This window comes from Haliaeetus albicilla, chromosome 12 (genome assembly GCF_947461875.1).
Source record: "Haliaeetus albicilla chromosome 12, bHalAlb1.1, whole genome shotgun sequence".
Lineage (NCBI taxonomy): Eukaryota > Metazoa > Chordata > Aves > Accipitriformes > Accipitridae > Haliaeetus > Haliaeetus albicilla.
In genome coordinates, this window is record NC_091494.1 from 42,695,461 (window position 1) to 42,721,977 (window position 26,517).

General features: G+C 59.9%; 2 protein-coding genes across 2 annotated transcripts; one reads left to right on the top strand and one right to left on the bottom strand.

The window, feature by feature from the left end:
- Window positions 1–2,413: 2,413 nt before the first annotated feature.
- LOC138687959 (collagen alpha-1(I) chain-like) lies at window positions 2,414–14,446 on the bottom strand. The gene is made up of 9 exons (XM_069797647.1): window positions 13,444–14,446; window positions 13,114–13,397; window positions 12,424–12,972; window positions 8,045–8,136; window positions 5,927–6,054; window positions 5,464–5,745; window positions 4,976–5,084; window positions 3,029–3,072; window positions 2,414–2,664 (listed from the first exon to the last, which is right to left on the bottom strand). The coding sequence occupies exons 1-9, from the start codon at window positions 14,444–14,446 to the stop codon at window positions 2,414–2,416; spliced, it is 2,742 nt and encodes a 913-aa protein (XP_069653748.1).
- CBX4 (chromobox 4) lies at window positions 14,270–19,195 on the top strand. The gene is made up of 5 exons (XM_069799470.1): window positions 14,270–14,513; window positions 14,599–14,642; window positions 15,494–15,559; window positions 16,312–16,378; window positions 16,942–19,195. The coding sequence occupies exons 1-5, from the start codon at window positions 14,445–14,447 to the stop codon at window positions 18,265–18,267; spliced, it is 1,572 nt and encodes a 523-aa protein (XP_069655571.1). The 5' UTR covers window positions 14,270–14,444; the 3' UTR covers window positions 18,268–19,195.
- Window positions 19,196–26,517: the final 7,322 nt, after the last annotated feature.

Below are 26,517 nucleotides of genomic sequence, written 5' to 3' on the forward strand. Positions count from 1 at the left end.
GGAAAGTCTTCCAGCCTTTGCCCCATCCAACTCGAAAGGCCCCAATAAATGCCATTTAGGGAGAGTCCCCCACCCCGTCCACCTCGCCAGGTGGAAGCACGTCCCAATGCACGGCCCCAGATTTCCAGCCTTCACACTCTGCCCTTCTGCTCAGCGGTGCCCACCCCGATACCTGGGGAATCACCCTTCCTTCTCACTGTTTATCTTCCTCGCATTCCTCTGGGCTGGCTCACACCCCACCCTGGCTGGCCAGCGGTGCCGCGGCACATTCGGGCTTTCCTCATAAATTAGTCACTGTTCTGTGATGGGTCTGTTATCTGCCCATCTCTGCTGTTCTCTCTGGGCTTTGGTCAGTGTTTCAATCCCTGCCAGTAAGGACGTCCCTGGGGTCAGCCAGAGCAAGTCCCCAGAAGAAATGAGTCCTCCTGCATGACCCCAAAATCTCACTGCCTCCACTTTTTTCCCCATTATTGCCCTCTGGAGCTGGCTGGTTTGACAGCATTTACTGTACATCTGCTGGACCTCAGCTCACTGAACACCTCCAAGCTCTGGTCCTCAGCTTGTGTTGCAGAAGGTCCTACATCAGCTCGGTTCAGCCAAAACACTAGCATGGAGTTCAGCACCACTGTATCTGCCACCCCGCTCCTTCCCCTCTGCCTCAGCTCCTGCCCCATCATCTCCCCCTCGAGACGCCCCTGAGCTCGAGCATCCCCTGGGATGGATTAGTAGTGTGGCTTCAGCCTGGATTTCAGTTCCATGCTTTCAGCCCATGCCAGTCTCTCCTGGTCCCTCTGATTCCCGTGTCTCAGCATCTGCAACACCTCCTGAGTTAGTCTCAGCTGCAAACATCCTCCCTGTGCCATAGACTGCCACTGCCACTCTGCAAAAGATGACGTTAGATAAGAGCAGGCCTGGCTCCCAGTCCTGGGGAGGGCGAGGGCGCTTGAATCTAAGTCAGGGAGCCCCTTCCCGGGGCTGTGTGACCAGCTGGGCACAGCTGCAGCTCTGGCCATGCCCATGCAGGACCAGCCGGACGCGCTCCCCAGTACCCTGAGCACCCATGGGTGTTGGGGTGGGGGCCTGCCCGCAGGGACAGGGGCTGCCTGGCCCTTTCCCAGGTCCAGCGGGGCACAGGCTGTTCTGCAAGGCAGCAACAGGCTGGGGGCGGGGGGCCAGAGCATCCCCTCCATGGGACAGCCCGACAGCCCCAATTCCCAGTGGCAGGTCCCCAGGACGTGTGGCGGCCCCGATGCCGCGGGCCCAGCGCCAGCACCCTCCCCACGCCAGCACCCTCCCCACGCTGCCTTTTATGGCCCTGCTGCAGCCGCGGTCCAAACATGGGCTGCGGGAACGGCGGAGCTGGGAGCCTCCCCGGGGCTGGCCCTGAGATCGCCAAGGGATGCCCCGGATGGACCCCCAGCCTGGGCAGCTGTGCTCGGGGAGCCGGGGCTGAGCGGCAAAGTGCCCCGTGCTGGCAGCACCCCACTCACCTGGGGGGTCCCCAAGCACCCTGCAGCTCTGCATCCCTGTCCCTCCACCCCTGACAGCCCCCATCCCTGCCTCAAACAACCCTGCATCCCTGTCCCTCCGCCCCTGACAGCCCCCATCCCTGCCTCGAACAACCCTGCATCCCTGTCCCTCCGCCCCGACGGCCCCCATCCCTGCCTCGAACAACCCTGCATCCCTGTCCCTCCGCCCCGACGGCCCCCATCCCTGCCTCGAACAACCCTGCATCCCTGTCCCTCCGCCCCGACGGCCCCCATCCCTGCCTCGAACAACCCTGCATCCCTGCTTTGAACAACCCTGCATCCCTGCCTCGTGATCCACCCTGACAGCCCCCATCCCTGCCTCGAACAACCCTGCATCCCTGTCCCTCCGCCCTGACGGCCCCCATCCCTGCCTCGAACAACCCTGCATCCCTGCTTTGAACAACCCTGCATCCCTGCCTCGTGCTCCACCCTGTGCCAGTCTACCGGTGTGCACAGTGTCACTTCACACCTCCCTGTCGTGTCCCCCCCGCCCTGCAAGCCACACGGTCCCCGCAGCCCTGCCGTGCCCCAGACCAGCGTGGCACAGCTTGCACTGAGCTGGGGCAGAGACACAATCCCGGTTTTGCTCACAGCACTGCAAGAAAATCAGCTGCCAAAGGGCAGCGAGACAAGGAACCGACGGGCACGGCCAGCCCTGGGAACCCTCCTCCCGCCTGGTACCCGGGCAGGGCTTGTGGGGAACCTGTGGCTGGGTGAACTGGGCTCCCCACCAGAGGAAAGGGTGTGCCCCGCTGAGGGACACGGGGTGTGTCGGAAACCAAATGACTCGACCGTCCCCACGGTGTCACCCCCACAAGAGCGGGCTCCCGCCCGCTGACTTGCTGCCGGTCGCCGCGGGGCTCTAGCAGCTCCTCACCTCCATTTCAGTCCCAGCCATGCTCCAGCTGAGCCCGGTCTCCACCACGGGTCATCTCAGGCTGGGACACACGTGAGACCTCACCGCAGTGGCCAGTGCTGGCCGTGCCTGGGCTTCCAGCTGGTTCCTTCAGCATCTGGCACACCAGGCAGCCACGGGGTGCCGTGGGGAGGGACACCCAGGGTGCACGTCCCCACCTCGTACAACGAGGCTGTCCCGTGTCCCGGTCACCATGGGAGGGTGTCCTGAGCTTCACGGCTGTGGGCAACCCAATGCAGGGGCAAGCTGGGCTCAGCGTGGGCGTCAGGGCAGAAAAGGGAGTGGGGTGGCTGGGTAAGACTGTGCAAGGGGGAGTCCGGGACCGAGCCCCATGTTGTGCCTGGGCTCCCGGCTGTCCAGTGTGAGCAATGCGAGGAGGCTGCATTTGCTGTATTTCCTGGCTGCGGGCAGTAAATCCTCAGGGACTAGGACAGTGGTTGTGTTTTTAATGACAGAGCTCCATCAATCAGCGTTGCAGTCGTCTGCATACCCTGCAATTCCGTCTACTGGGGCAGATCATCAGCATCATCAAAGCCCCCAGACCCAGGCTGAAGCCACAGCCCTTCCCTGGGCTAACACTCACCTGTGTCCTCCGTGCTCTCACACAGGGAGAGCTGCTGCTCTTTTCTGGTCAAAGTGGCAAAGCTGATTGGATTGGCTCATTTCTCAGATTTTCCTGACTCTTCCTGGCTGCTGGAAGCCTGAGACTGTCTCAGCCCCAGAGAGTCCAGTGCCGGGGGTTTATCCCAGCAAGCAATCAAAGAGGGGAGTGACGCAGCCCTGACCGCAGCCTGTGCTGCCAACCTGGGAGGATGCTCCTCCAGACTGGGGGGAGCTCCTTAATCCATCGCAGGGAAACCCAACTGGATCCAATAGCTGGCTCCCCAGGCACCGCGGAGGTGTCTTGACGGTGGCCTGGGCTGCCCCGACACGTGGGCTGCTGTTACAGCGCCGGTGACGTGGAGCGAGTGTGCACATGTGGCAACGAGAGCTGTCCCAAATGGTGTCCTGTGTGTCCCTGCCCCAGACTCTCCCCAGGCCTGGTGTGTGAGTGGGGGTGAATGGACCCTCACGTGCACCCCAGAGATAGCAGCAACCACAAGGTACAAAATCTGGAAGATCCCTGGAGCGGGGAAATGCACTTGGGGTGAAGTTCAACCCCCCCTCCCTGGACAAGGCTGTCCTGCCTGTCCTAGGAGCACTGGCACTGCCGGCCCTGGCGAGGGGCCTGGCGGGGGGGGGGGGGGTCTCCCATGCCAGGGTGGCTGCAGGAAAGCAGCAGAGCTGGTACACGTGTTGAGGAGCAGAGGAGCAAGCTCAGGAAGCGAAGCATCTCTCGCGCTGCCCGAGAGACAGCTGGAGTTCCCAGAACCTGCTCAGCATCCCCAGGGGAAACCAGACAGCGAGCAGCAGCCTAAAAATAGCTGCCCAGGGCACACACACTCGTCCGAGAGAAGGGGAAGTGAAAAGGGAGATGGTCTGCAGCTTTCCAAGGAACAGCCCCCAGCCCAGCCACGGCCCCGCTCGGCCTCATGCATGAAGGGACCTCTCTGTCCTTCTGAGGGACAGCAGCTCTCTCCCTTCGCCCGCTAACTGCTCTCCTGGGACGTGCCAAGGTCTCCCCTTGCCACAGACAAATCACTTGCTGCCGTTTTCCCATGGGTGACTCTCAGCACTGCAGGGTGGCCAGTGCTGGGCACCTTTCACAGCACTGCTGCTGCTGCCCAGACACTGCCGGTAACCCCTGCCAGCCGTGCTGGGCTCCTCTCCTCCAGCCCAGGATGATTCTTGCTCAGGTGAAAACAGTGCATCCAGTTTGTGAGACTCTGTGCTTGTGCCATCCTGGCAGCTCATCCTGGGTACACGGTGCCTGGAAGGACCCAACCTTCCCATGGAGCTGCCATCCCTCTGCTGAGAAGACATCGTTCCCTTTAAAATATCCCAGTGAACAACAAGCAAAAGGAGCAGTCTCAGTGGGGAAGTTTCCTCTGCCCAGAGAGACCCTTGATGTTGGGGTTTCTCAGTTTGCAGGACTCTCTGGACGGGAGCACCCTGCTCTCACCATGCTGCTTTGCCACTCTCCCGTGTGTGAATTGCAAAGTCTTTCCTGCAACACCCTCACCTGAACATTCAGCATGAAAAAGCATCCGAGGGCCAGGCACCAGCACCCGCAGAGCCCAGGACAATGTCACTACGGGACAGGACCACTCTGCCAGGCAGGAGTAGTGCAGGATCCCAGGAGTCCAATTTGAGTCCCTTAGGAAATACTTGGCTCTATATAATCAAATACAGGTAGTCCAAGGAGGGGCAGAGGTTGGAGGAGCCAGTCTAACCAGTCAGCGACCAGTCCTTGTCTCCCCAGTAGTGTTCACCCGGCTTCTGCATGGCTGTTTCCACGGCTCTTTCGCCTAAACCTGGTGTGAGCCGGTGCACCCGCAGCCGGCCGGGAGCCCAGCACCTGCTCTGCCCTGCTTAACACACATGCAATGGACTGGCAGATTATCAACCTTTTGGTTTAAGGAATTTATACGCCATGCAAATCACATCCACGCCCAGGGCTGAGCTTTCTGCAGCAGCGGAGTGCCCCACGCCGGGTGCAGGCGCTGACTCGTCGCCCAAGCCCCACAGGTCGGCAGGAGCTGGGGCGCAGAGCGGACCCCCACACTGCGGGATGCGTGGCCGGTGCCTGCCTTGGATTGAGGCCCACAACCCTCTGGGTTTCTGCCCTGCAAATACAGATGGGCTCCCACCCCCAGGCAAACGTGTACACTTCCTAATAGGTTTAATGCAGTTCGACTTGGGTTGGACTAAGCAGCTTTATAGCAGGGAGCTCTCTGGTGACAGTGTAACGCACACAGGGCGGACAGCACACCCAGTAAATCTTTCTGAAACCCTTGAAAACATAAATACTTGGTGTAATCCGCTGAGAGGATAAAGTGCCAGGGCCGTCGCTGGGTTGGTGAAATCATCTTGCAAACAGCCACGGGCTCTGGCTAAACCTGCCGAGGCGATGCTCACGCAGCGGCGCGGGCGGAAGGAAGCCGGCCGGCGCCTCAAGGCAGGCAGCCGGAGGGAAGGGCTGCTGGGGAGCTGTGCCGCTGCCTCGGCTCAGGTGCAGGGAGGATGGAAACTGCCTGACCACAGAGCCGCGCACGCTTCCTCCCTCCGCCTGCACGCAGCAGCGCCGTGCACGCAGGCGAGACTCCTCGGCCTCGCCGCTCGGGCGTGAACCAGCAGCGCCCTTTCGAAACCGTGACGCCTCTGTCAAGAGCTGCGTTTTGCATTTTGCCAGCGATGGATCTGCCGGAGGGGAGAAGCGCAGGGGCCGTAGCTCCTCGCTCCCGTGCAGCAGGGCTCGGTCGAGTTGTGGCTACGCCGTCTCCCTGTCCGCGGAGCGGCTGCCAGATCCATCCCGACAGCTCCCAGCTCACTCCTGAGGGAACCACGTGAGGGAACCGCGTGCCTGGAGCAAGGATCCCACAGCCATTCGCGTAAGGAGAGACCCGAGAGCGCAGCCCCGAATCCACCCGCTGCACGGCCACAATGCCGTGTGCCGGCAGCTCCGCGGGAGCCACAGCTCGCGGTGCCGCCAGCCGGGACGCCGCAGCCCTGGGGACACCAAAGGGCCTCTGGGTGATTCACAACCCCCAGAGCTGCAGAGAGTGCAAAGGTCTCCATCACCAGCAGTCACCACCTCCGCAGCCCTCGCAGAAGCTCAGCCCAGGGCTCAGCTCTGCAGCGCTCGGGAAGGGCCGGGCAATTTGCTGCGACCACCAGCACTTTGCCCGCCGCCCTGGCCAGCAGTTGCCAGCCTCTGCCATCTGCCATTCCTGGACCGCGAGGCAGAACGTGTGCTGACAAGGCCCTCGCCTGCTCCTCTTCCTGCAGCTCCCTGAGCTGTCCCAGCCCAAACCAGTAATTATCACTTCTGTCTGTGGGCAATTACCAAACTCATGGCCACGCTGCCCGGGGAGGGGAGGCCAGGGCGTCAGTTTGGATTGGTGCCACGTGGTGTCTAATCGCCCTGCCAGAGGAGCTGGTCCTGGCAGCGAGTGGGAGTCGGAGCCGCGGCTCGGCAGTGCCTGCTGCTGCACAAATGCTACCAGGCTGCCGTGGGAGCAGAGCCCCTGCGTGGTGCAGAGCACAGAGAGAAAAGTTCTGCTCCTGGGAGCCCGCACGGTACCCACCGCACAGGTCCCGGCATGGGAGGGCTGCAGCTTTCCCTGCTTCGCTTTCTCTCCCTCCATCCCATGCCCCATAGTGCCTGGAGCAGCTCTCTGTGGGGCTGCCTGTCACCCTGCCCTTCCTAGGCAGCTCAAAGCAGCACCTGGGTGCAGGCACACTCTCCTCAGCTGTAATCATAGCCAATCAATCAATCAATCAATATCTGCACTTAAATAGCTTGGCATGACTAGCTTAGTTTCCTTTGCAGCTGGGGAAGGTTTTATGGATACTTGTCCCTCCCAGGAAGAGTTGCTTGTGTGGGTGGGAGCTAGGAGAGTTTGTGCATGGGATGGGGCAGCCAGGCTGCACCTCTGAGTGTGCTGGGCTTGCTGTGCCCTAGAAAGCCTGGCTGAAGCCCCTTCTCTTGGGGCACAGCCCAGCTCCTACCCAAGAGGGAGAAGTGGCACCAAGTGCCTGGAAGCTCGGTGAGGAGGAATGGGCATGGGGCCATCCCTGCTCGGGGCGGGTGATGAGCACATGGGTCAGAGGAGCAGCCTGGTGTGGGATGAGCAGAGGCTGGTGCTGGCGTCCCCGTGGGCGCGGGAAGACCAAGCTGGCTTTGCAGCCACATGAAGTGGAGGAATCAGGTTTTGCTGCATATGGCAATTCCAGCAGCATGTATTATTGCTGAGGTTCAGGTGGTGGTTTATCTCCTGAAGATGTTTTTGGGACTGTTTTTCCCTGTGTTTAATGTTCTCTGAAAGGTGACAGCCTTAAAAGAAACTTCAGGTAGAGCTGCTCCAATCTTGTTTAACTACTGAAATGTCAAGATAATGCTTTTGTGTTTCAAAACCATAGCCCCTCCAGAGAAGCTGTCTGCCTGGCTGCCAATGCAGACCTGGAGCGGCCTGAGAAGCTCTGGCTGAAATGCTTCCCTGGAAGCTCTGGTTAACTGTCCGGCAACACAGCTGTGTTGTCAGCCCTTATCCTGCCATCAGACCGCACAGGGCAAACCCCTATGCCCGGTGACTCCTTTGCATGGTCAAGACTTTGTACTAGATACAAATCTTAGATTGTCTTCCTAGAAATGGATAAGGACCCTCCCGGAGGTATGTGCTTTGACTCACTTTATTAGGACTAGTTTGGTGGTTTTGTTCATTAAAGAGCGTGATCAGAGGCCAGGCTTCTGTTTGCTGTGATGGTGGAAGTATCTGCCTGGAGGCTTTTGTCTTTGCGTCTTCAATGTGAAAAGAGCTGCAGCTTCTCAGCCTGGCTCCTAAGAAAAAAGGGAATTTCTTGCTCTTGTCTCAAGTGTGTTGGAGAGTCACATGGGGGAAAAGCCTTCTGGAAGCCCTGGGAAGCCACAGAGGATAATTTCTTCCCAGTGCCTCTGTTGATGGCATTTCCAAACCACTACCCTAATCACCACCCCAACCTGCTCTCCTCAGCAAGACATCCTGGAGCCTCCGACTTTCTCACGCTCTCTGCAGCGGGTGCAGGGCAGGCGGCAGCGTAGCTCCCGTCTACCTGGAGAATGGAGAGGGGAGAGGAGAGGAAATCCCAGAGCCACCTCCAGGCTGTTATGCCTGGGCCAGGGCCAGCTGGAGCCATCCTGGCTCCTGGCCTGTGTGCGGGACTCCAGTGTTCCTTGTGTGGCTTTTGTTGCAGAGGAACCTTTGTTCAGTATGTTTTACTTGGGGTTTTGTGTCCAAAATTAAATCTGACTCCAGTAGCTTCTTGTTTGATTTTGTGGAGCGGCTCGAAAGTTGAGCTGTCTGGGGCTCGCAGCGTGTTGGCACTGTTTATTTTTTGATGGAAGTTTTTGTGATTCCAGTGGATGGAGAAGATTGGAAAAGCTTGCACAAAACATCTCAATCCTTTCAAAACTCGCTGAGCGACTCCTTGCTGCTGCCACCAGCAGATTGCAGCCTTGCTGGGAGACACATGCGCAGACCCATTTCTGATCGAGAAAATCTCATAATTACACTCAGCTGCCAAGGAACGGCATCAGCTTAAGTGATAAGAGGAGGAAGAGAGCTCCAAATACAGCCCTCTCCAGGGCTGCTCGATGAGCCGAAGGGGTAGGTAGAGAAGGTGCAGGGCAGGACGAGGCAGATGATGCGCACCAGGCTCCTTGCGGTGCACAGGGGGACTCCAATCTCCCTCTGCCCCAGACCCACAGCCCCCTTCTGCTCCCACTGGGCAAGGGGAACGCTTCCCTGGTGCTTGCTGTCTGGTGTCCCACGCAGTCTGCTTTGCTCTGGGGCTGTGGGGCAGGCAGGACCTGGTGCCACCAGCTGAGCGCTGAGCCCTGTGCTGTGGAAGGAAGGTCATGGCCAGAGACAGAGGGACTTCAGTGCCTCTTTCCTCTGAATTTCTCCTGATTTGCCTGACTCTAAGAAGATTAAAGACAGATGGTCTCTGAGGCTCCCTCGCTGGCACCCATGCTTGAGTCTGGGGGTGAAGGCACACCAGAAAAGGGCCCTGGGGAAGGGGGGTTATTCCTGTCCGAGTCCCCAAAGAATGGAGTCTCCTGGGAACGTGCTGTTCCGTGCTGCCTGCCCTGCTTGCGCTGACTGCAGCTCTGCAGAGCAGGGCTGTCACCTCCTTCTTCATATGGGGGCTCCAGGGTGAGGGGAGTCCAGCTGTGCCCCCAAAACAACTGCTGTGGGTCACGGTGCCACCTGTACTCCTCATCTTGGTCCCTCCATCAGCTATGCGAAAGCAGGCTCCATTGCGCTTTGTTGAACCGCTGTGGAAGCGCACTGTGTACTCCTGACAAGTGTCTCATTTGTGGGGATTTTGCACACAGCCTCTCCTGGTTTGCGCTGGAAGCAGCACCAGAAAAAAGAATTCACCTAATGTGGCCCCATGTGCACCAGCAGCAACTGCAGCGATGCACTTGTGAAGCCATTTAAATTTCCACGTGATGACCCAGTTCAGGGTGGTTTTGCCTCTGGATTTTCCCACTGCTGCTGCTTCTGTATGGGTGGTGGCAGCCCCAGACCCTGCTGTCGTACTTGGTTTTAAGGCCACCGCACTTGCTCCACACTGACAGCCCCAGTCTTGAGTGCTCAGGCTCTTTATGGTGCTTTCCGGAGTGTTACAAAATGCTGGGCAATCTGTGCTGGTTTTCTTCTTGCAGCAGAGTGAAAATACTCTTGTGTGCTCCATGGTCCTCTAGGTTTTACTGGAAGCTTTGAAGAATAAACAGTTTGTTGCAAAGGGGGTTTTGCTGCTTTAGAAAGCCTGTTACACTGGGGGCAGGGCTCATGTCACTTCAGCTGCTGGAGCAAAGGTGGTGGGGATGCTCCAGGGGTTTTCAGTGCATGTGTTGGAGTAAATTCCAGCCCAGCCTCCAGTGGAGTTGACTCTTCCCTCACCATTTTGAAACAGCCCTGGCGAGCAATCACTGAGCTTCTCAGCACCAGCATTGGGTTTGAACTGTGAGGCAAAGGGGCAGCTTGTATTTAGAAGGAGACAATAATTGCAAGTCAGATTTGCTTGTTCAATACTCTATTGACAGATTTGCCTTGGCAACCTGGAACAGGGTTTCATTGTTTGCATCTTACCTCATGGCATCCTATTGATTGGGTGTGTGGGTTTTGTTTTTTGTGGATTTGCTCCCCCCCCCCCCCCCCCCCAAGCCTACCTACTCATCCTTTTCTTGTCTTTCTCCAGCATGGTGTTGACCTCAGCAAGGGCTATATTATAATCCGGTTTTCAGACTGGCCACAACTTCAAATGCAAGCCAGAGCTGACAAAAGCAGAAGGGCAAATCCACAAGCCCAGCTGGCCAAGGCTGCAGGCAGCCAGGTAGGAATGAATGGGGCCAGCGCCCTCCCCCTCCCTCCAAGGACACAGTCATGCAAGAGAGTTGCAAAGTCCATGCCTGGCCGCCTGTGAGAGCGGCCTTGAAGAAAATGCTATAACTATCCATGAATTAACTTTCTGTTATTATTTGGTGCTTAAGCCTGGTGTGCTCCTGGCCTGTTTGCGCTCCAGGAGGAACTGTTGCGCCTGCCAGGGCAGAGGGGAGGAAAAGCTGAGCACCTAAACTGCAGCCTTGGAGTTTTCTTGGTGGAATTGGAGGATTACAGCTGAAAAAGAGTTGCTGGTTTGAATTGCTAATAATGATACAGACTAATGAGCAACATCAGAAATGATGGCGTGTGTAATCAGTGCTGCTTGATAGCAAACATACAGCAGGTCTGCAGGAGCTACTGGCGTAAGAGGTGAGGGGAAGCGGAGCATCTTGTGTTTTGGAGAGGCAGAACCCAACCCAAGCGAGGCACAGCCACAGAGCTGGCTCTGTCTCTGGGGTAAGAACTTTATAAATAATGATGAAGAGAGTAAATCTAGACAGACATCAGCTCTGGGTAATAGGAGGGAACATGGCCAGCAAGTATTTGAGGGGAAATTGCCTTGGTATGCTTCCTAGCACCTGCAGGAAGCCCATCTGTCTCCGGCTGTTAGAGGTTTTGTCTTACAGCTGCACCCCAGCAGCCCCCACTCTGGATCAGGCCCTTGCTGGGTTGCATGGCACATGGGGGTGGCTGGAGCCCCCCCACTCCATCTGCCCGCTCCTCGCACCTCTGTCTGGGACAGAGTCCTCCCGCTGAAAGGAGCCGTGTTCCTATCGACAATGCTCTGCAGATAAAGGGGAATCCGAATTTTTGCACAGGTGTGTGGCAGAGGGGAAGAATACCCACAGAATGTGTATCTGCACCTCGAACCTGCCTTATAAACAGGCAAATCATAAACAAAATGCATGGTATTAACCAACTGCTAACTTGGCTTTAAAAGGCAGCGGTTGGCTCTTGTTTCTTTTGGTTGGAAACCCTTTTTCTTTTCTCATCTCTGTGATATGCCCCAACCAGTCGAGAAGAGGCAGCAGTTGGAAACGTTTCCTGCTTTCCTTATTTAGGATATTTTATGTGGTTCAAATAAGGTGTCCTCTTTCAAATTGACAAAGGGAGAGATGTATCAGTTCATGAACTGCTGCTATCTGAGCAAGGTAAGAGAGAGAAAATCACCACCATTACAATCATTACTACGAATCATGTGCAATCAGCCCGGTAACAGAAAGCAGATGAACATCCTGCAGAAACCTACAGGACAGGAGCTGGTGCTGAGCTGCGGGAGCCACGAGCCAGGCAATGATTAAAATGCTTTTAATGTTAGTTTTCAGTGTCGCTTTCACCTTTTTTTTTTTTTTTAGATACATATATTATATTTCATCAATGGCCTCTCATACTGCTCCCCAAGCGGGTTCTACAGAGATGCCAAGGATGTCTGGTCACACATTTAAAAATATACATATTTTATATCTATGTCTCTATATATATGCAGCTAGCTAGCCCCTGCCCTCCTTATCTCCCATTCCCGGCTGTGTCCTGGGAAGAGCCGAGCCTTCCTGGCCGGGCTGGGCCCAGAGCTGCCGTGGCTCTGCGGGCTGGCCGTGTGCTGCAGCTTACCCAGATTGGAGGGGAATCGCACCAAATTGTGCTGGTCCCTGGGCATTTAGTTTTATTGCAAGCATTAGTGGTTTGTGCTCGGCTTGTCTCCTCTGGCAACAGGAGAAGCTTGAAATGTCAAAGGGGAGGGTTAACAAACTCCGCTGGCATAAATTTCAATGAATGTATGTTTCTTAGGAAAACCGCTAAGTTAAAAAAAAATATTTTAAATCTTCCTGTCTGTGCTTTCTTTCGGCTGCTGTTCACAATGGATAATAATTCTTACATTAAGCCCCTTCGGCCCTCCAGGGAAATCAAAATTGTAATATCAGTTTGCTTTTTATTGGCTCGGCTCTACGATCGTGGCGGCTGCGTCTTTGTTACGGTCTCCGGCGCAGTGACATTCAGCCGTGCCCCCCCCCCTCCCCTCCCCAGTGTCCCCCACACCTCCGGGCCCGGGAAGGGCCCCCGGAGGCACAGGCTGCTGCCGACCGGGGCTACGGGGGACGGGGAAGGCGACTGGGAGAGCCCGCAGGCCTGGGGGGGGACACGGATGGACACGAGCATCCTCGGGGGATCCGGCACTGCTGCCCGACCCCCGGCAGAGAAGCCGCTCTGGGCCCCGGTGCCGCTCGGGCTCGGCCCCGCCGTTCCCGCACCCTAGAGAAAGTTGCCGGGAGCCCCGGCCACGGGGGTCCCGGCCCCGCGGGGAATGGCCGCCCCGCCCGTGGGCCGGCGGGACGCCGCGGCCCGGCAGAGCCGGAGCGGTGGTGGTGGCGGCGGGACCCCCGTCCACCCCGGCCCGGGGGCGGCCTCGCTGCGCACCGGGCGCGGTGGCTCCGGTCCCGCCCCGGCCGGGGGTCCCCTCCGCCGCCGCCCCCCGCGCGTCCCTTTTTCCCGGCAGCGGCTGGGGGGGGGGGGGGGGGGGGCAGAGCCCGGCACCTGCGGGGACCGAGCTCGGCCAGTCCCGGGAGCCGAGACCCCCGGGAAGGTCTGGGGGCTCCAGGCGGCGCCACCCCCCCCCCCCCCCCCGCCGGCAGCGCCTTACCCGGGAATTGCCCCACGCGGGGCCGTACCCCCCGTCGTGCCCGCCCCCCCTGGGGTGCCGGGGCCGGGGCGCGGCTCCCGCCGCGGCGGCGGGGAAGGGCCGGAGCTGCCCGCCCCCACGGCGGGGGCTCCGCACCGGGAAGGTGCCCGGCTGCTGGCGCGGCTCGGAGCGGCCACGGGGCACGGCCGGCTCCGCTCCACCTGCCCGGGGGAAGGTCGCCTTCCGTTCCGGCACCGCCGCCACGTTCCGCGCAGCACAGCGGGGAAGGGCTGGGGGTCCCCCCGCTGGCAAGCCGGGGATCGGCGCGGACACGCGTGGGCCTCAGCCTACTGCCCTTCATCCGTTCGAACGAGAAGCGAGTGCGCGGAGCCGCCCGCCCCGGGCTCTCCGCCGGTCCCCGCACGCCGCCGCCGTTTGCGGCTTCCGGCACCGGGCGAGGAAAACTCGCCGCCACCTGCCCCGGGCACCCTCCCCCCCCCCGGGTCCTCCGGCCATCTTGCAACGGGGGGGGGATCCCCGCCGCTGGCTGCCCCCCAGACCGGGCTCCCCGCCGGCCGCAAGGGACCCGCCGAGCAGCGGGGCGCCCGGCCCGGGAGCGGGGCTTCGGGCTCCTCCGGCCCGGTTCCCGCGGCCGTTCCCTCGCACCCGCCTCCCGCTGCGGGCCGGGCCCCACGGCAGGAGGCGGCGGGCCCGGGCCGTACGGGGGGGTGGGCGCCGCCGCCCCCCCGGGGCCCAGAGCAGCCCGCGACGTGGCGCGGCGTGGATTCCTCCCGAGGGCTCGTCCCCCGCCCCGGGACGCCGCCGGCAACGCGCGAACATCCCCCCCCACCGGGCACCGCGCATCCTCCGGGCGGACACCCCCCCCCCCCCGACACCCCCTTCCTCCCCCCGGGCGGCGCGTGTCGCGCACCTGCCCCGCGGGCTCTGCCGCCCCTCGCCGGGCCCGTGGGGGCCGTGCTGAGTCACGCGTGGGGCGGGGGCCGGGCTGCCCGCGCTGCTCCCCCCCCCCATCACCACCACCACCCCCCCGGCCCTTCCCCTCCCCTCCCCGCCGCTCCTGCCCGGCCCCCGCCCGCCCCCTCCCCGCCTCGCTCCCCGGCAGGTCTGCGCCAATCCCCCGGCCCCGCCGTTGACGGGCAGCCGGGCCCGGGAGGCGCCGCCTCCCTGACGTCTCGCTCCGGGATTTGCACGGGTTTGCGGTGCCGCGGCGGCCGGGGCTCAGTGTCTGTCGGGTCGGCGGCGGGAGCTGCCGGAGCCGGAGCCCAGCTCGGCTGCAGCGGCGGCCGCGGACGCCCGGCCCCGGCCCCGGCCCGGCCCCTCCCGGCTGCGGCATGGAGCTGCCGGCGGTGGGGGAGCACGTCTTCGCGGTGGAGAGCATCGAGAAGAAGCGGATCCGAAAGGTGAGGAGGGGCGGGGGCGGCGGGGGGCGGCCGGGCGGGCGGCGGGTCCAGCTGACGCCGTGTCTTTGCCTCCCGCGCTCCGCAGGGCAGAGTCGAGTACCTGGTGAAATGGAGGGGATGGTCGCCCAAGTGAGTAACCGAGCGGGGATGGGGACGGGGACGGGGATGGGGTAGGGGCGGCCCGGCCCGGCGGCGGGGCACCGCCGCGCTCGGTGCCCCGGGAAGGGCCCCGGCCGGGGCGGGCGGGCGGGCGGCGAGGAGCGACCGCGGGGCCCCGGTGGCGGCGGCGGCGGGAGCCGAGCGAGGCGGGCAGGCGGCGGCTGATGTGCACCAGAAAATGGCTCCTTCCCCCTTTCCCTCCTCGGGAGCCGGGCTCCATATTGCAGAACCGAGCGGGGGGGGGTGGGGGGGTGGCGCGGGTGGGGGGGGGGAAGGGGGGGGAATAACCGCAAAAATAACCCGCGCCGCCCCGCAGCCCGCGGCGGGCGGGCGGCCCCCGAGAGCCGCCCGCGGAGGCGGAGGCACCGGCCGCGGAGCGAGGGCGGCCGCTGCGGAGTATTTGGGGTTTGCATGACAGTGCCGGCGGGGGGGGGGGAGTGGGGGGGGCGGCGCGGGGGAGGGGGTCCGCGCCGCTGTTCCGGACTCAGCGGCCGGGTCCCTCCTCCGCGCCGCGGCCGCTTTCCTGGGTCCGGGAAAGGGGATTTGGAAAATTTCATCATGACATGCCTAGAATTCCTCCGGAATAATAACTGCGCTAAATAAACAGTTCCGTCCCCGTACCCCCCCCCCCGCGCCTTCCTCTCTCTCCCTCCCCCCGCCCATCCCCCTCCCCCGGGACCCGAGCCCCGGACACCCGCTCCCAGGCGGGCCCGGTGCTCCCGGCCCTCAGCGGCGGCGGGGCGCCCCTTGCCCGGGACCCCCGGCCCCCCTCCCGGCGGGGCCCCGCGGCTGACGGCCGCTCTCCTCCCCTCTCGCACAAGATATAACACGTGGGAGCCGGAGGAGAACATCCTGGACCCCCGGCTGCTCATCGCCTTCCAGAACAGGTGAGCGGCAGGGAAGGTCGGGGCGGCGGGGGGGGGACACGGGACACACGACACGACACCGGGAGGGGCGGCAGGCACCCGCGCCCGCTTCGGCAATTGCAGATGCGTCACGGAGCCGGGGGGCCGCGGCGGGGGCGGGCGCGGGACGGGGGCCCGGGCTCGGGCTCCTCGGGGGGGGCGGCCCCGGCGGGGCGGGCGGGCGCGGGGCCGCCGGGCGACGCCTCCGGTTCAAGGTTCCCCCCCGCGCCGCGCTCCCCCCACGCCGCGCCTTGCGCTCCTGCCTGCCCGGGGATTTGATGCCTGCGAGTGGAGGAGGCGGCGCTGCTGCTGCTGCTGCTGCGCTTGGACGGGCTTCGGCTTGCTTTTTTTTTTTTTTCTGCCTTTTTTTTTTTTTTTTTCTTTCCGTGCATTTATTTCCTGTAGTATTTTGGCGCAAACTGTAAACTTCAGCCCCTCGCTGCAGCGGGGGGAGGCGAGAGCGGGAAAGTCGTCTCACCAGGCGCCTGCTGCCTCAGCGGGTCGGCCGTGCCGTTCCCCCCCCCGTCCCGCCGCCTCCTGCGGGACCCCCGGCCTGCGGCTCCGCACCTGCGGGGCCTCGGCTCCCCTCCCGCCACCCCCTCGCACCAGCTCGCTGCACCCACGTAGGGTCACTGGCACCGCAGGAGCTGCCCCGCGTGGGGCGCGGGGAGGGTTGCCCCCCGGGGGTCCACGTGCTGCCGCTCGGGCCTCGCCGTGACTCTGTGTTCCCGCAGGGAGCGGCAGGAGCAGCTGATGGGATACCGCAAGCGGGGGCCCAAGCCAAAGCCGCTGGTCGTGCAGGTAAATGCGCAGTGGAGCCCAGCCCCGCACCTCCCGGGCAGCCTGTTTGCAGCACGGCCCCGTCCCCAGGGAGCCGCTTTCAGCGGGTTTCATCATGCTGAGGAGCCGTGCGCGCAGTCCGGGCGCTTCGCGATGCCCCGGGGACCCCCAGGCCCCAGTGCTGAGCTCATCGGGCGGTCCCAGCCCCCCCTTCCCCTCCGGGCTGCAGGGCAGACCCGCTGCGCCCGCAGCCGAGCGGCATTAGCAGGCTGCTCGCAAGCTCGGCAGCAGCGGTCCTGCTTGGCCCCTGTTCCTGGACAGCTGATTGAAGGGTGCTTTTCTTCTTTTCATTGCTTCATTAATCTGGAGCAATGCACAGCCTGTAAGTTGGAGTGGGCTGGGGCTTGCCTGCTCGAGGACGCTGCGCCCCGCGATGCAGCGTCCCGTAACGAGAGCCGCCGGAGGGGCGGAGGTTTCACGGGGGGGGGGGGGGGGGGGGGGGGGGGGGGCTTCGGCACCTGCCGGAGCACCGGCACCTCCCTCTCCGGCACCAGCTGACCGCGGCCCCTGGTTTTGTGTTGCAGCTTCCCTCCTTCGCCCGCCGCTCGAACATCCTCACGGGGCTGCAGGACCCCGCCGTGGACAACAGGCCAAAGCTGGATCTCGGCTCCTCCGGCAAGAGCCAGCAGCACCAGTATGAACTCAACAGCAAGAAGCACCACCAGTACCAGCCCAACGGCAAGGAGAGCGGCATGAAGCACCAGTCCCACAGCAAAGGGAAGTATTACTACCAGCTGAACAGCAAGAAGCACCACCACTACCAGCCGGACCCCAAGATGTACGAGCCCCACTACCAGCCCAGCAGCAAGGAGCCACAGAGCCAGGCCTGCTTGGACAGTAACAAGAGCCCCCTGGTCGCCCACCCAGACAAGTGGGCTCACGGCCCGGCCAAAAACCTGCTGGGCCCGGTCAAGAACCTCGCCCCGGAGAGCAAGAACGGGGCCGAGAAGAACCTGTCCAGTGGTACCGGGCCTCCCCCCCGGGACAGGGTGGCCAGCAACGGCCTCGGGGGCAAGATGAAGATCGTCAAGAACAAAAACAAGAACGGGCGCATTGTGATCGTCATGAGCAAGTACATGGAGAACGGGATGCAGGCGGTGAAGATCAAGTCCGGGGAGCCTCCCCGGAAGCGGGCCGCGGAGGAGAGGACTCCTAAGAAGGGTGGGGAGGAGAAGCTGGAGGCTTGGAGGAAGCCGGGGGAGGAGAGGGTGGTGGGCAGCAACGCCCTGAGCAAAGGCGAGGGCGAGGGCCGGCAGCCCCCCGCGGAGCTCGAGGAAAGTCCCCGAAAGACTCCCCTGGCCAAGGAGCTGCCCCTTCCTCCGGCGGAGCAGCCCCTGCAGCTCACCACCAAGCCGGACCTCGTGCCCTGGTCCCTGAGTCCCGTCTGCGAGCACAGCCCTTCCTCCATGGGACTGAACCTCTCCAGCCCCGGCTCGCGGAAGCGCTGCCTGTCGGAGCCGCACGCGGAGCGGGAGCCGGGCAAGAAGCGCTTGACCTCCCGGAGCATCAGTGCCCCCACCTGCCTCAGCCCCCCGGCCCCGGAGCGGCCGGAGCCGCCCGCCCAGCCGGAGGTCATCCTGCTGGATTCGGACCTGGACGAGCCCATAGACTTGCGCTGCGTGAAACCGCGGGCGGAGGGCGAGCTGGCCCTGGCGCAGGTGAAGCCGGAGGTGCCGCCCGCGCCGGCTGAGAAACCGGCCGCGGAGCCTCCGCGGCCCCAGGAGGCCGTGGAGGAGGAGGAGGAGGCCGAGTCCCTGCAGGAATTCAAGCCCTTCTTTGGGAATATAATTATCACAGACGTGACCGCGAACTGCCTGACCGTGACCTTCAAGGAGTACGTGACGGTGTGAGGTGGGACGGCGGCTGCTCCCCGTGGGAGCTGCCTGCCCGTCCTGGGGCCGCCGGCCCCACCGCCTCCCTCTAAGGTACTGGTGCCCCTTCCCCGGAGCCCACGTGCCCCCTGCCCACGCCGCGGCAGCCGAGCCCGCCGTCTCCGCCGAGGGGACGCCGGCGCAGGGCCGGGCACGGTGGCCGTCCCTGCCACGCGGGGTGTCCTCGCCGCTGCTCCCGCCCCGCGGTCGGGGGCTGCCCCGGGACCTGCGGGCGCCGGGACACGCGAGGACGGGGCCTGCCAGTTACTCAGAGTCATAGTATTATATTTTAACAGTGCTAACTTGTCGAGTGATTCTTGCTCCCGTTTGTACGTGGTGTTATTGAAATGTATTGTTTGAGCTGAAAGCTGGTCGCTCTCTGGCCACGCTAATATATTTATTTGTAGGTATTTATATAATGAAATATAAAGCCTAGATTTATGGAGTCCCTAGATCACCTTATAAACTATATCAAACGACTATTTTCTGTTCTCCTTTTTAACCATTCAGCATTTGTTAGTCTTGTCCCCTTGCCCTCCTTACGCCCCGCAGGACCATCCCCGGTATATATTTTTTGATACTGTACACATGTGGTGTTTCTATGTGCAAAAAAAAAAAAAAAAAAAATCGTTATCTAAAGCTAAACAAGCTATTATAGAAATTGCTGCTATTAGAAATGTCTAAACTATAAGCTTCCAATTATTAATTGCTTGAATGTAAATATTAAATGGAGATGTTGAAAGTGCATTTGATGTTCTGCAGCTAGTGTAGATCGGATTGCAAAGCCCAGCTGCTGGGAGGTGGAGCGCGAGCTGCCAGCGGCGCTTCCTGGTCCGAGGGCTGTGTCGCGGGGGAAGAAATGTATCATGCAATCATTGCAAAGGACTATAAACCTTTACAAAAACTACCGGGATTTGGAGTGCGTTTGTTACTGCATACGGACGGCACAGAAGGCGTCCCTGTGCGGGCAGGCTGTGGCCGGGGTGCCCCGGAGCAGGTACCTGCAGGTTAAAATCAGCTCCGAGACGCGGCGTTATCAAATGCAGTTCTGGCTTTCCCCCAAAAGCGTGGACGAGAGCGTGCTGCCCGCGGTGCGTGAGGGCACCCTCTTTGTTCCTCGTGCCGCCCAGGCGGGCAGCAAGGCCGTAGGAGGCGGCGGTTCGGTGTTTCCCTCTCCCCGCGGTGCCGAGGCAGGGCTGGGCTTCTCCAGAGCAAAACGGGCTGCGTGAGGTCTGCGATGGGAAAACTGGAAGGCGGCTGGGAAGGTGGCTGCGATGGATGGGCGATCGCTAGTTCTCAGCCTGACGCTGCCACCCCAGCGGCATTATCCCCGGCGTTGGGGAGGGTCGCAGTTAGATGAGAAGTTGAACTTCTCCAGAAAGGAAGATGGTCCAAATTCCACAAAAAAGCCTGCAGACGTCTCTGAACTAGATTAATAATTGCTGGAGTCCACTGAAAATACAGCGCTGGGCTAATTCTTTACAACGTGGCTTGCACGAAGGTGGCAACCTAGCAGCATGCCCGTGGAGCCCGCCTGGACACGGCTGAGATACAGCGCTCAGTCCCCGCTCCCCCCGGGATCCCCTATAACATTCCCAAGCAGAGTCGGGTGCTCATACAGCAGCTGCCCTCGGAATCTTGTGCTTGCCAAACTGGCTCCGTTGCCAGTCTTTCTTGTCTTGGACTTTTCCTTGAAGTTGATTTCTCTTCCAGGAAAGATCTTAGTTAAAATATTGTCGCTGATGGCACATCAATGTGTGCGGACAAGAGCCTCAAGCTTGTGAGAAGCAAAACTAATTGCTTTGGGTAAGGTGGACCCTGCAGTTACACTGGAGCTACCTGAAGACACGGGTGAGTTGCCCCTGCTGTGTGCGAGAGCCCAAGGGGTGGGCAGCATCCTGTGGGCTCAGCCCCTGGGTCCTGCTGTGGCACAGCGTCTGTCTGTCCGGGCGTGTGGCAGTGCTGTTCCCAGAGCCAAAATAACCCCCTCCGTCTCATGCTGCCCGCTTCTGGGCCGCCTAGTCCTCCCAGGCTTCATTTTATTTAAATAAATTCAAAAGTTGGCTCGGCGACTGTTCCTTTGCAAATCCTGAGGATTATGTGGCATCCGCAGAAAGGTGGGGCAGCATCCAGCCAGGCGTCATCTGCTGGGGCTTGTTCGCAGCGGGAGCCACTGCGTGAGCCGTGTCAGCCCAAGTCTTGCCTACAGACGTTCCCGTGCCGGAGCCAGAGTGCTTTTCCAAGGCAGCTTGGGTTAAATCGGAGGGGAAGCAAACCACTGAGTGTGTGGATGCCATTTTCTCAGCTGGGACAGCAGCGGAGGCTTGTATCCAAGTGGAACAATCTCGACTATGGACATGGTTGTTGCAGACGTTGGTTGTGGTCTGGTGTAGCTCAGGTCTGCTACTCGGTGTGGTGGTCGTGTGGTGGTGGGAATGGCTTCTGGGAGCTTACACCAGAAAGCTGGCTCCATCCCAGCTATTTGGTTAAACTGGTTAGAGTGGGCAAGGTCAATACTGACAGCTCAGTTCTTCTCTTGTCTCAGTTGATGCTTCAAAGTCAATGGAAACTTGTGCAATATGTTTAGTGCTTGTGATTTTCACCTGCCTGCATGGAGACCCCAAAATCTGATTGTATGTGCACAGAGAGCAAGAGGAAATAGGTGAACTCTGATTAAAATCAACATTTTGCCTGTTAGCTCTGCTGAATCTTAAGAGGGTTTTAATCAGCTCTGCCTGTCACCGGGGCTGTGTGAGTGACGGGCAGAGGCAGCGGTGGCCGAGGGTGCTGGCGAGGAGGTGTTGGGGCAAGAACCTGTGGGCCGTGCAGGTGAACCCCAGCCTGCGCCGGGGGGGTGCCCAGGGATGGTTTGGTGGGAAGCGTTTCCCTGCCATCCCAGGCTTAGCTGGCAGAGCAGACGATCACAAATGATGCATTTCCCTCAATTAATTAAGCTAATGGTTATCTGAAAACAAAAATGGCATGGAAGAGGAGACGCATGCTCAGAATGCAAAATGTGATTTATGAAGGGGAAGTGCTGCTCGACAGACAGCGGCAGGAGCCAGTCCAGGAGCGGGACTGGGCAGGCGGGCTCGCTCTGGGGCAGAGTGTCTGCGAAAGGAGAACTTCTTCAGGCAAAGGTAGATGAAACCAGTGGGGTTTCTCACAAATAGTAGGAGGTGTCTTTTAGACATGGGCTTGCAGGTTCCTGGCCAAAGCCTGAGCATCGCTGCTGCGGTCATGAGCCGGGTCAGCAGCTTCCTTTTCTAGTCTGTAGGTGTGTGAGACTCTTGGCAATTAGTAGCTGTTTGCAGGTTTACAGTTAGCTCAGCTCCTGAACATCTTAAGAAATGGTTTGTATTGTGTTGCCGGTTTTTAAGGAAACAGTGTTCCTCCAAGTGTGTGCTTTCTGAGCTTCCTTTCCCTACGCCCACCGCTGCTTTATGCACCTAAAATATTGTCTCTGCTGGCAGTAACTGTGGTTTGTTTGAGGCACAATTTCCCGGAAACCACATAGCCAGATATTTCTTAGTTTAATAGTTTGATCATGTTTATCACAACTCCAGCAGCTTCCTGTGCAGTGAAAGGTGTGATAAGTAGTTACTGGTTTAAAAGATACACCCTCCCCTTGCTTTGTGCCAATTGGCTGGGAAAGATCTAGCGTTTAGGATATGAATTACTTATTCATACCGCTCTCTTTCCGTATTAAGTGCATCAAACCTAAATGCCTGTTACTGAGCAAATTAATGTGAAGTCCACTATGACTTCCAGTGGTTATCAAAGTGATCCAGGACGAGACAGAGCATCACCATGCTCCATTAGGAAGACTGGTGTGCGCTACATTTAATGTATTTCCCAGGAATGCGTTAACCTCTGCTTGGTTTGGATTTATTCCAGACAAACATTTGCTGATTTAAAAGGAGAATTTGTGTTCATATTTTAGCTCTTCTGAAAGGGTCTGATGCATCCATCTATACATGGCTGTGCTGCGCGGAGGGACTGCAAATTTGTGCTGTAAAGCTGCCTTCAGGCTCTCCCCTCCCCAGCCGTGGTGGTACCCGTGTCTGCACCAGTAGTGGGTTGGAATCCAGCCGACGGCGCTCAGGCACCAGCAATTGCCGTGGCCCTGTGCGGTTTCAGCAGGCGTTGGTGCGGTCCCCGCGCCATGGGAGGTGACAGAAACACCGTCCCCAGGTGATGGCCATGGGGCAGCAGGCAGGGTGGGCCCTGGGGCTTGGTAGAAGAGGTTGCATCTCTGGGGTGAGGATGCTGTTACGGAGAAGGATGTTAAATAAACACACGACATGCAGCTGATGTCTTTTAATCAGAATAAGAAACAGCCTCGCAGGGAGTGGGAGACTTTGAGGTCCAGACTGGGAATGGGAGAGGAGCTCCTCCCTGGAAAAGGGCAGAAAGTGCAAGGGGCCATGTGCGGTGGGAAGCAGACAATTTTCCAGGCAGTCGGAGCACTCGGTGCTCTTGCTCATATGTGCGTGGGGGCAGCTCCTCCAGGCAGCCATTGCATGCATTTTGTGGGTTTTTTCCTTTATTTTTCCCATTCTCTATCATTACCCTATGCAATGTTGGGAGCTGACTGTGTGACTGCTGAATGTGGTGGCCTCAGCATCTCTCTCCCCCGCTGGAGAAGCCAGCAACAAGGTAAGGCATTCATGGTCACGTTGGGGGGGGGGGGAAGCCCGCTGTTCAGGCTGCATTTTTCCAGGCCTGTCCCCTTGAGCATGGCGGGGGCTGTACAGCTCGGCCGTGCACGTGTTGGCTGCTATAAACCTTTTTAACTAAAACTGTATCCAGTGGGACTGATCCAGCAGCAGAGGCCTGCCACAGAGGGTTTTTCGCTGGATTTTTGGAGGGGCTGGTGTCCCTCTCTCTGTGAGAGCAGCTGCAGGAGGACAAGGCCAGGGCGCAGCCCCCGCTGCCGAACCGGGGCAGCTGGGCGAGGGGGATGCGATGGGGCTTGCCCCAGTTCTGCCCCATCCCTGAGCCCCTTCGCCTCCCCCATCCTGCCGGGCTGTCTCTGGTTTGAACAGTCGAAAATGCCTGGCGGTAGGAAATCCTCAGTCTCCTCTGCAGATAAGATCATTTGGATTCAGCCCAGACTCATGCAAGATCTGTGTCGGGAGGAGACGACCGCAAGGACACTGCTCTGTTTATGTTTTCCCCAGAAGAGGAGAAAGGCTGCACGGTGCTGGGCACAGCCCGGACCATCTCCAGGCGCTTCCAGAGCCTTGGCAAGCGGTTCCGGAAGGTCCCTTGTGCGCGGGAAAGCTCCTGCCTTCACCCTGAGCTGGGGAAAATCCTGTTAAAGGCAAAACGAAGCAACTCACATGTTAACGAGGTGGCCGCCACCAGCGATGTCTGACATAAACACAGCTCTGCAGCATAGCCCGGCCTTGGGCAGCATCAGTGTGGCGAGGAGGAACGGTGGTGTGAGCAAGGTGTTGGATGGAGGATATGGGGGCTCAGCTCCTGGGCCCCTCTCACTGCACTCCCGGCAAGGGACCCCCTGATTGCTGCGGGGAGTGACAGGGGAGGAGGCCGGGGCTGGATGATGTGGGAGAAGGGCCGTGGTGGCTGCGGCTGGGCGCTGTGCAGCCTGCTCGGGCTGGGGGGGACAGGAAGGACAGAGGGTCCTGGTGATGTAGCTGCTCGTAGGAGCCGTCCCTGGGTCTGTGCCAGCACATGGAGTCTCATGGACAACGAAGAGGTGTTACTGCGTGATGGACCTTTGGGTGCAAATGGGAGAGAAACGAGGGTCTCTGCAACGATGAAAGTTTGGGGCTGGCACTGGCAGGGGCTGAGGGCAGCCGGGGTCTCTCCCCCTTGGGCTGGGACCTGCCTGTGCCTCCCATCGCTGGGCAAGAGCCGAGGCTCACCCGGGAGCAATTTGCCAGCACCTACTGAAGTCATTTCTCAGATGGAGCCATCAGTTCAGCTGACACCTTGATGTAGTTTAAAGCAAACTGCAAACATGAAGATTTATTTTTATCGAACGAGCAGGCATATAAAACATGCTGTGCAATGCAGCGCAGCCTGGCAGGAAGCACCCTGAATCCCAGGAGTCGTGACTTCGGCACGCCGGGCCGTGCGCCATCCCTGGCTGACCCTGCTGATAGCAGGCCCGTGGGGTTTAAGGGTGGGGAGAGAAGGAAACTTAATCACCAACTGCCAAACCTTCCAGGATCGCCGCCAAACACCAGGACCCTTCTGCAAGGGACGGCACTGGCACCGGCACCAGTTGGGACAACAGATCCCGACCCTGCCAAGGCTGAGGTAGAGCTCCACCGATGTTACAGGCTCTCTGTCCCGGGGAGGTACTGGGAAGGGGATACGGCCACACTCCCGTTTTCCAGGGGGTTTATGTGTTGCCATGACCCAAATGCAGGTGCAGGTCCTGTGGTATAGGTGTGCTTCAGTCAGAAGTGCTTAATTGGAGGTGAGAGAGGGAATAACCTAAACCTTTAGGATGTATAGCTGTTGTGCTGCAGCAGCCAGGGCAAAGAAGTCCTACAGACAGAGAAAATAAATTAACAAGACTTAGATATTATTATAGAATGCATTAAGAGGCAGCCTGAATGGAGAGTTTGAGCTGATGGAAGCTTTAACAAACGTATTTAGTGTTGGATATAAAGACTGTGCTGAGCAAAAAATTCTTGTTGTGCCAATGTAAAGCCACATCTCCTGGTCTCCTGGGAAGCCATTGGATGCTCCATCTTCATCTGCAGCAGGGATGAGCCTGGGATGTACAACACAAGGAACGATGGTGTTCGGTAACAGCCGTGAAATGAGCCACAGCCCAGATGTTCCAGAGGGAGCAACCTGCCCCTGGCCGGGGCTTTGCCCCGAGAAGGGCCCTGGGTCACTTGGGTTTGCCCCTTTCCCCACTCGCCCATGCCCAGCATGGGGACTGTCTTGCTTTTCTTTATGAAGCACAAGAATAGGAAAAGCAGAATGACTCAAACTTCAAAAGTTACTTCTCTAGAGATGGAAAATTGCAGCCCACGAGCTGCTCTGAGAGCTGTGAGCAGCAGAGGCCCCGCTGGAAATTCGGACTCAACATTTCCCTCCAGCCCGGGCCCGGCGGTGGCCCGGGGGGACACGGAGGCGTGGGGCGAGCACCAGCTCGGGGCTGGCCAGGGGGCACCGGGCTGGTCCAGCCCCGGCCGAGGTGATGCTCTGCCGTGCCCTGTCACACCGCCTGGGCATCGACACGCCAGCCCCGAGGCAGGATCTGTCCCCGGCCGCTTTAGAGAGTAAGAAAGCGGCGGCGGGTCTTGGGGGGCGAAGGGCCGGGGGGGGCAGCGAGCGGAGCTGCTCTCAGCGGGGAGGGGAGGCGAGCCTGCGGGCTAAAATGGCCACGCTCGGCTGCAGGCGTGGGCTCTGCCATGCGGCAAGGGTTAACCCCCCCAAAAGGCATGCTGGGAAAGGGGAAGGCAAAACTGCACCGGGAGAACTTGTGCGGTGGGGGCGGGCAGCGGCGGGCAGCGCTCCCCCGGCTGGCCCCGGTGCTGGGGGAGAGCAGCGAGGAAATCTCGAAAATGCCCTTTGTGCGAGCCTGGACATCGTGATTTCAGAAGGTGGGGAGTTGGGGTTGGTTCCCCCTTCCGCCCCCCGGCACTGAATTTCTGGGTCTCTGCCCCGGCACCTCTCCGTTCTCCCGCTTCCCGAGGGGGGGATGCCCGTTCCCACCGCTGATGCCGTGGAGGGGAATGCACTCCACAAGTCACTCTTCGTGGAGCTGTTCAGAGCTCACAGTCGCAGGGACTTGAGAAAAGAAATAATTTCTGTTTTGGCAAAAAAAAAAAAAAAAAAAAAAAGGAACGTCAGGTTCTTTTCAATACCAAATATAAGCCTTGGAGAGGGAGGGATTGCTCGGTATCGGGGAGCCACCGAAGCATCTCAAAGCACAAAACAAATGGTAATTTTCACATATGCTCGTAAACGTTAATTTTCACATATGTTAGTAATTCCACATGGCTCGAAAAATCAAGGATGAAACGTTGTCCCTGAATGTACCCGTCCATTTGCAGTGCGGTGCAAGCCAGGCTGTCATTTGAACATCAGGAATGTATTTTACAGCCGCTGCCCTCTGCGTGCGTTGGGTCCAGCCGTGACACTATCCTTCCTCCGCCTGCGTCCTTCTGGCACATGAAGTCACCAGCAACAGATAAAACAGGGAGATTCATTGTGGGTCATGCAGAGAAGACGATG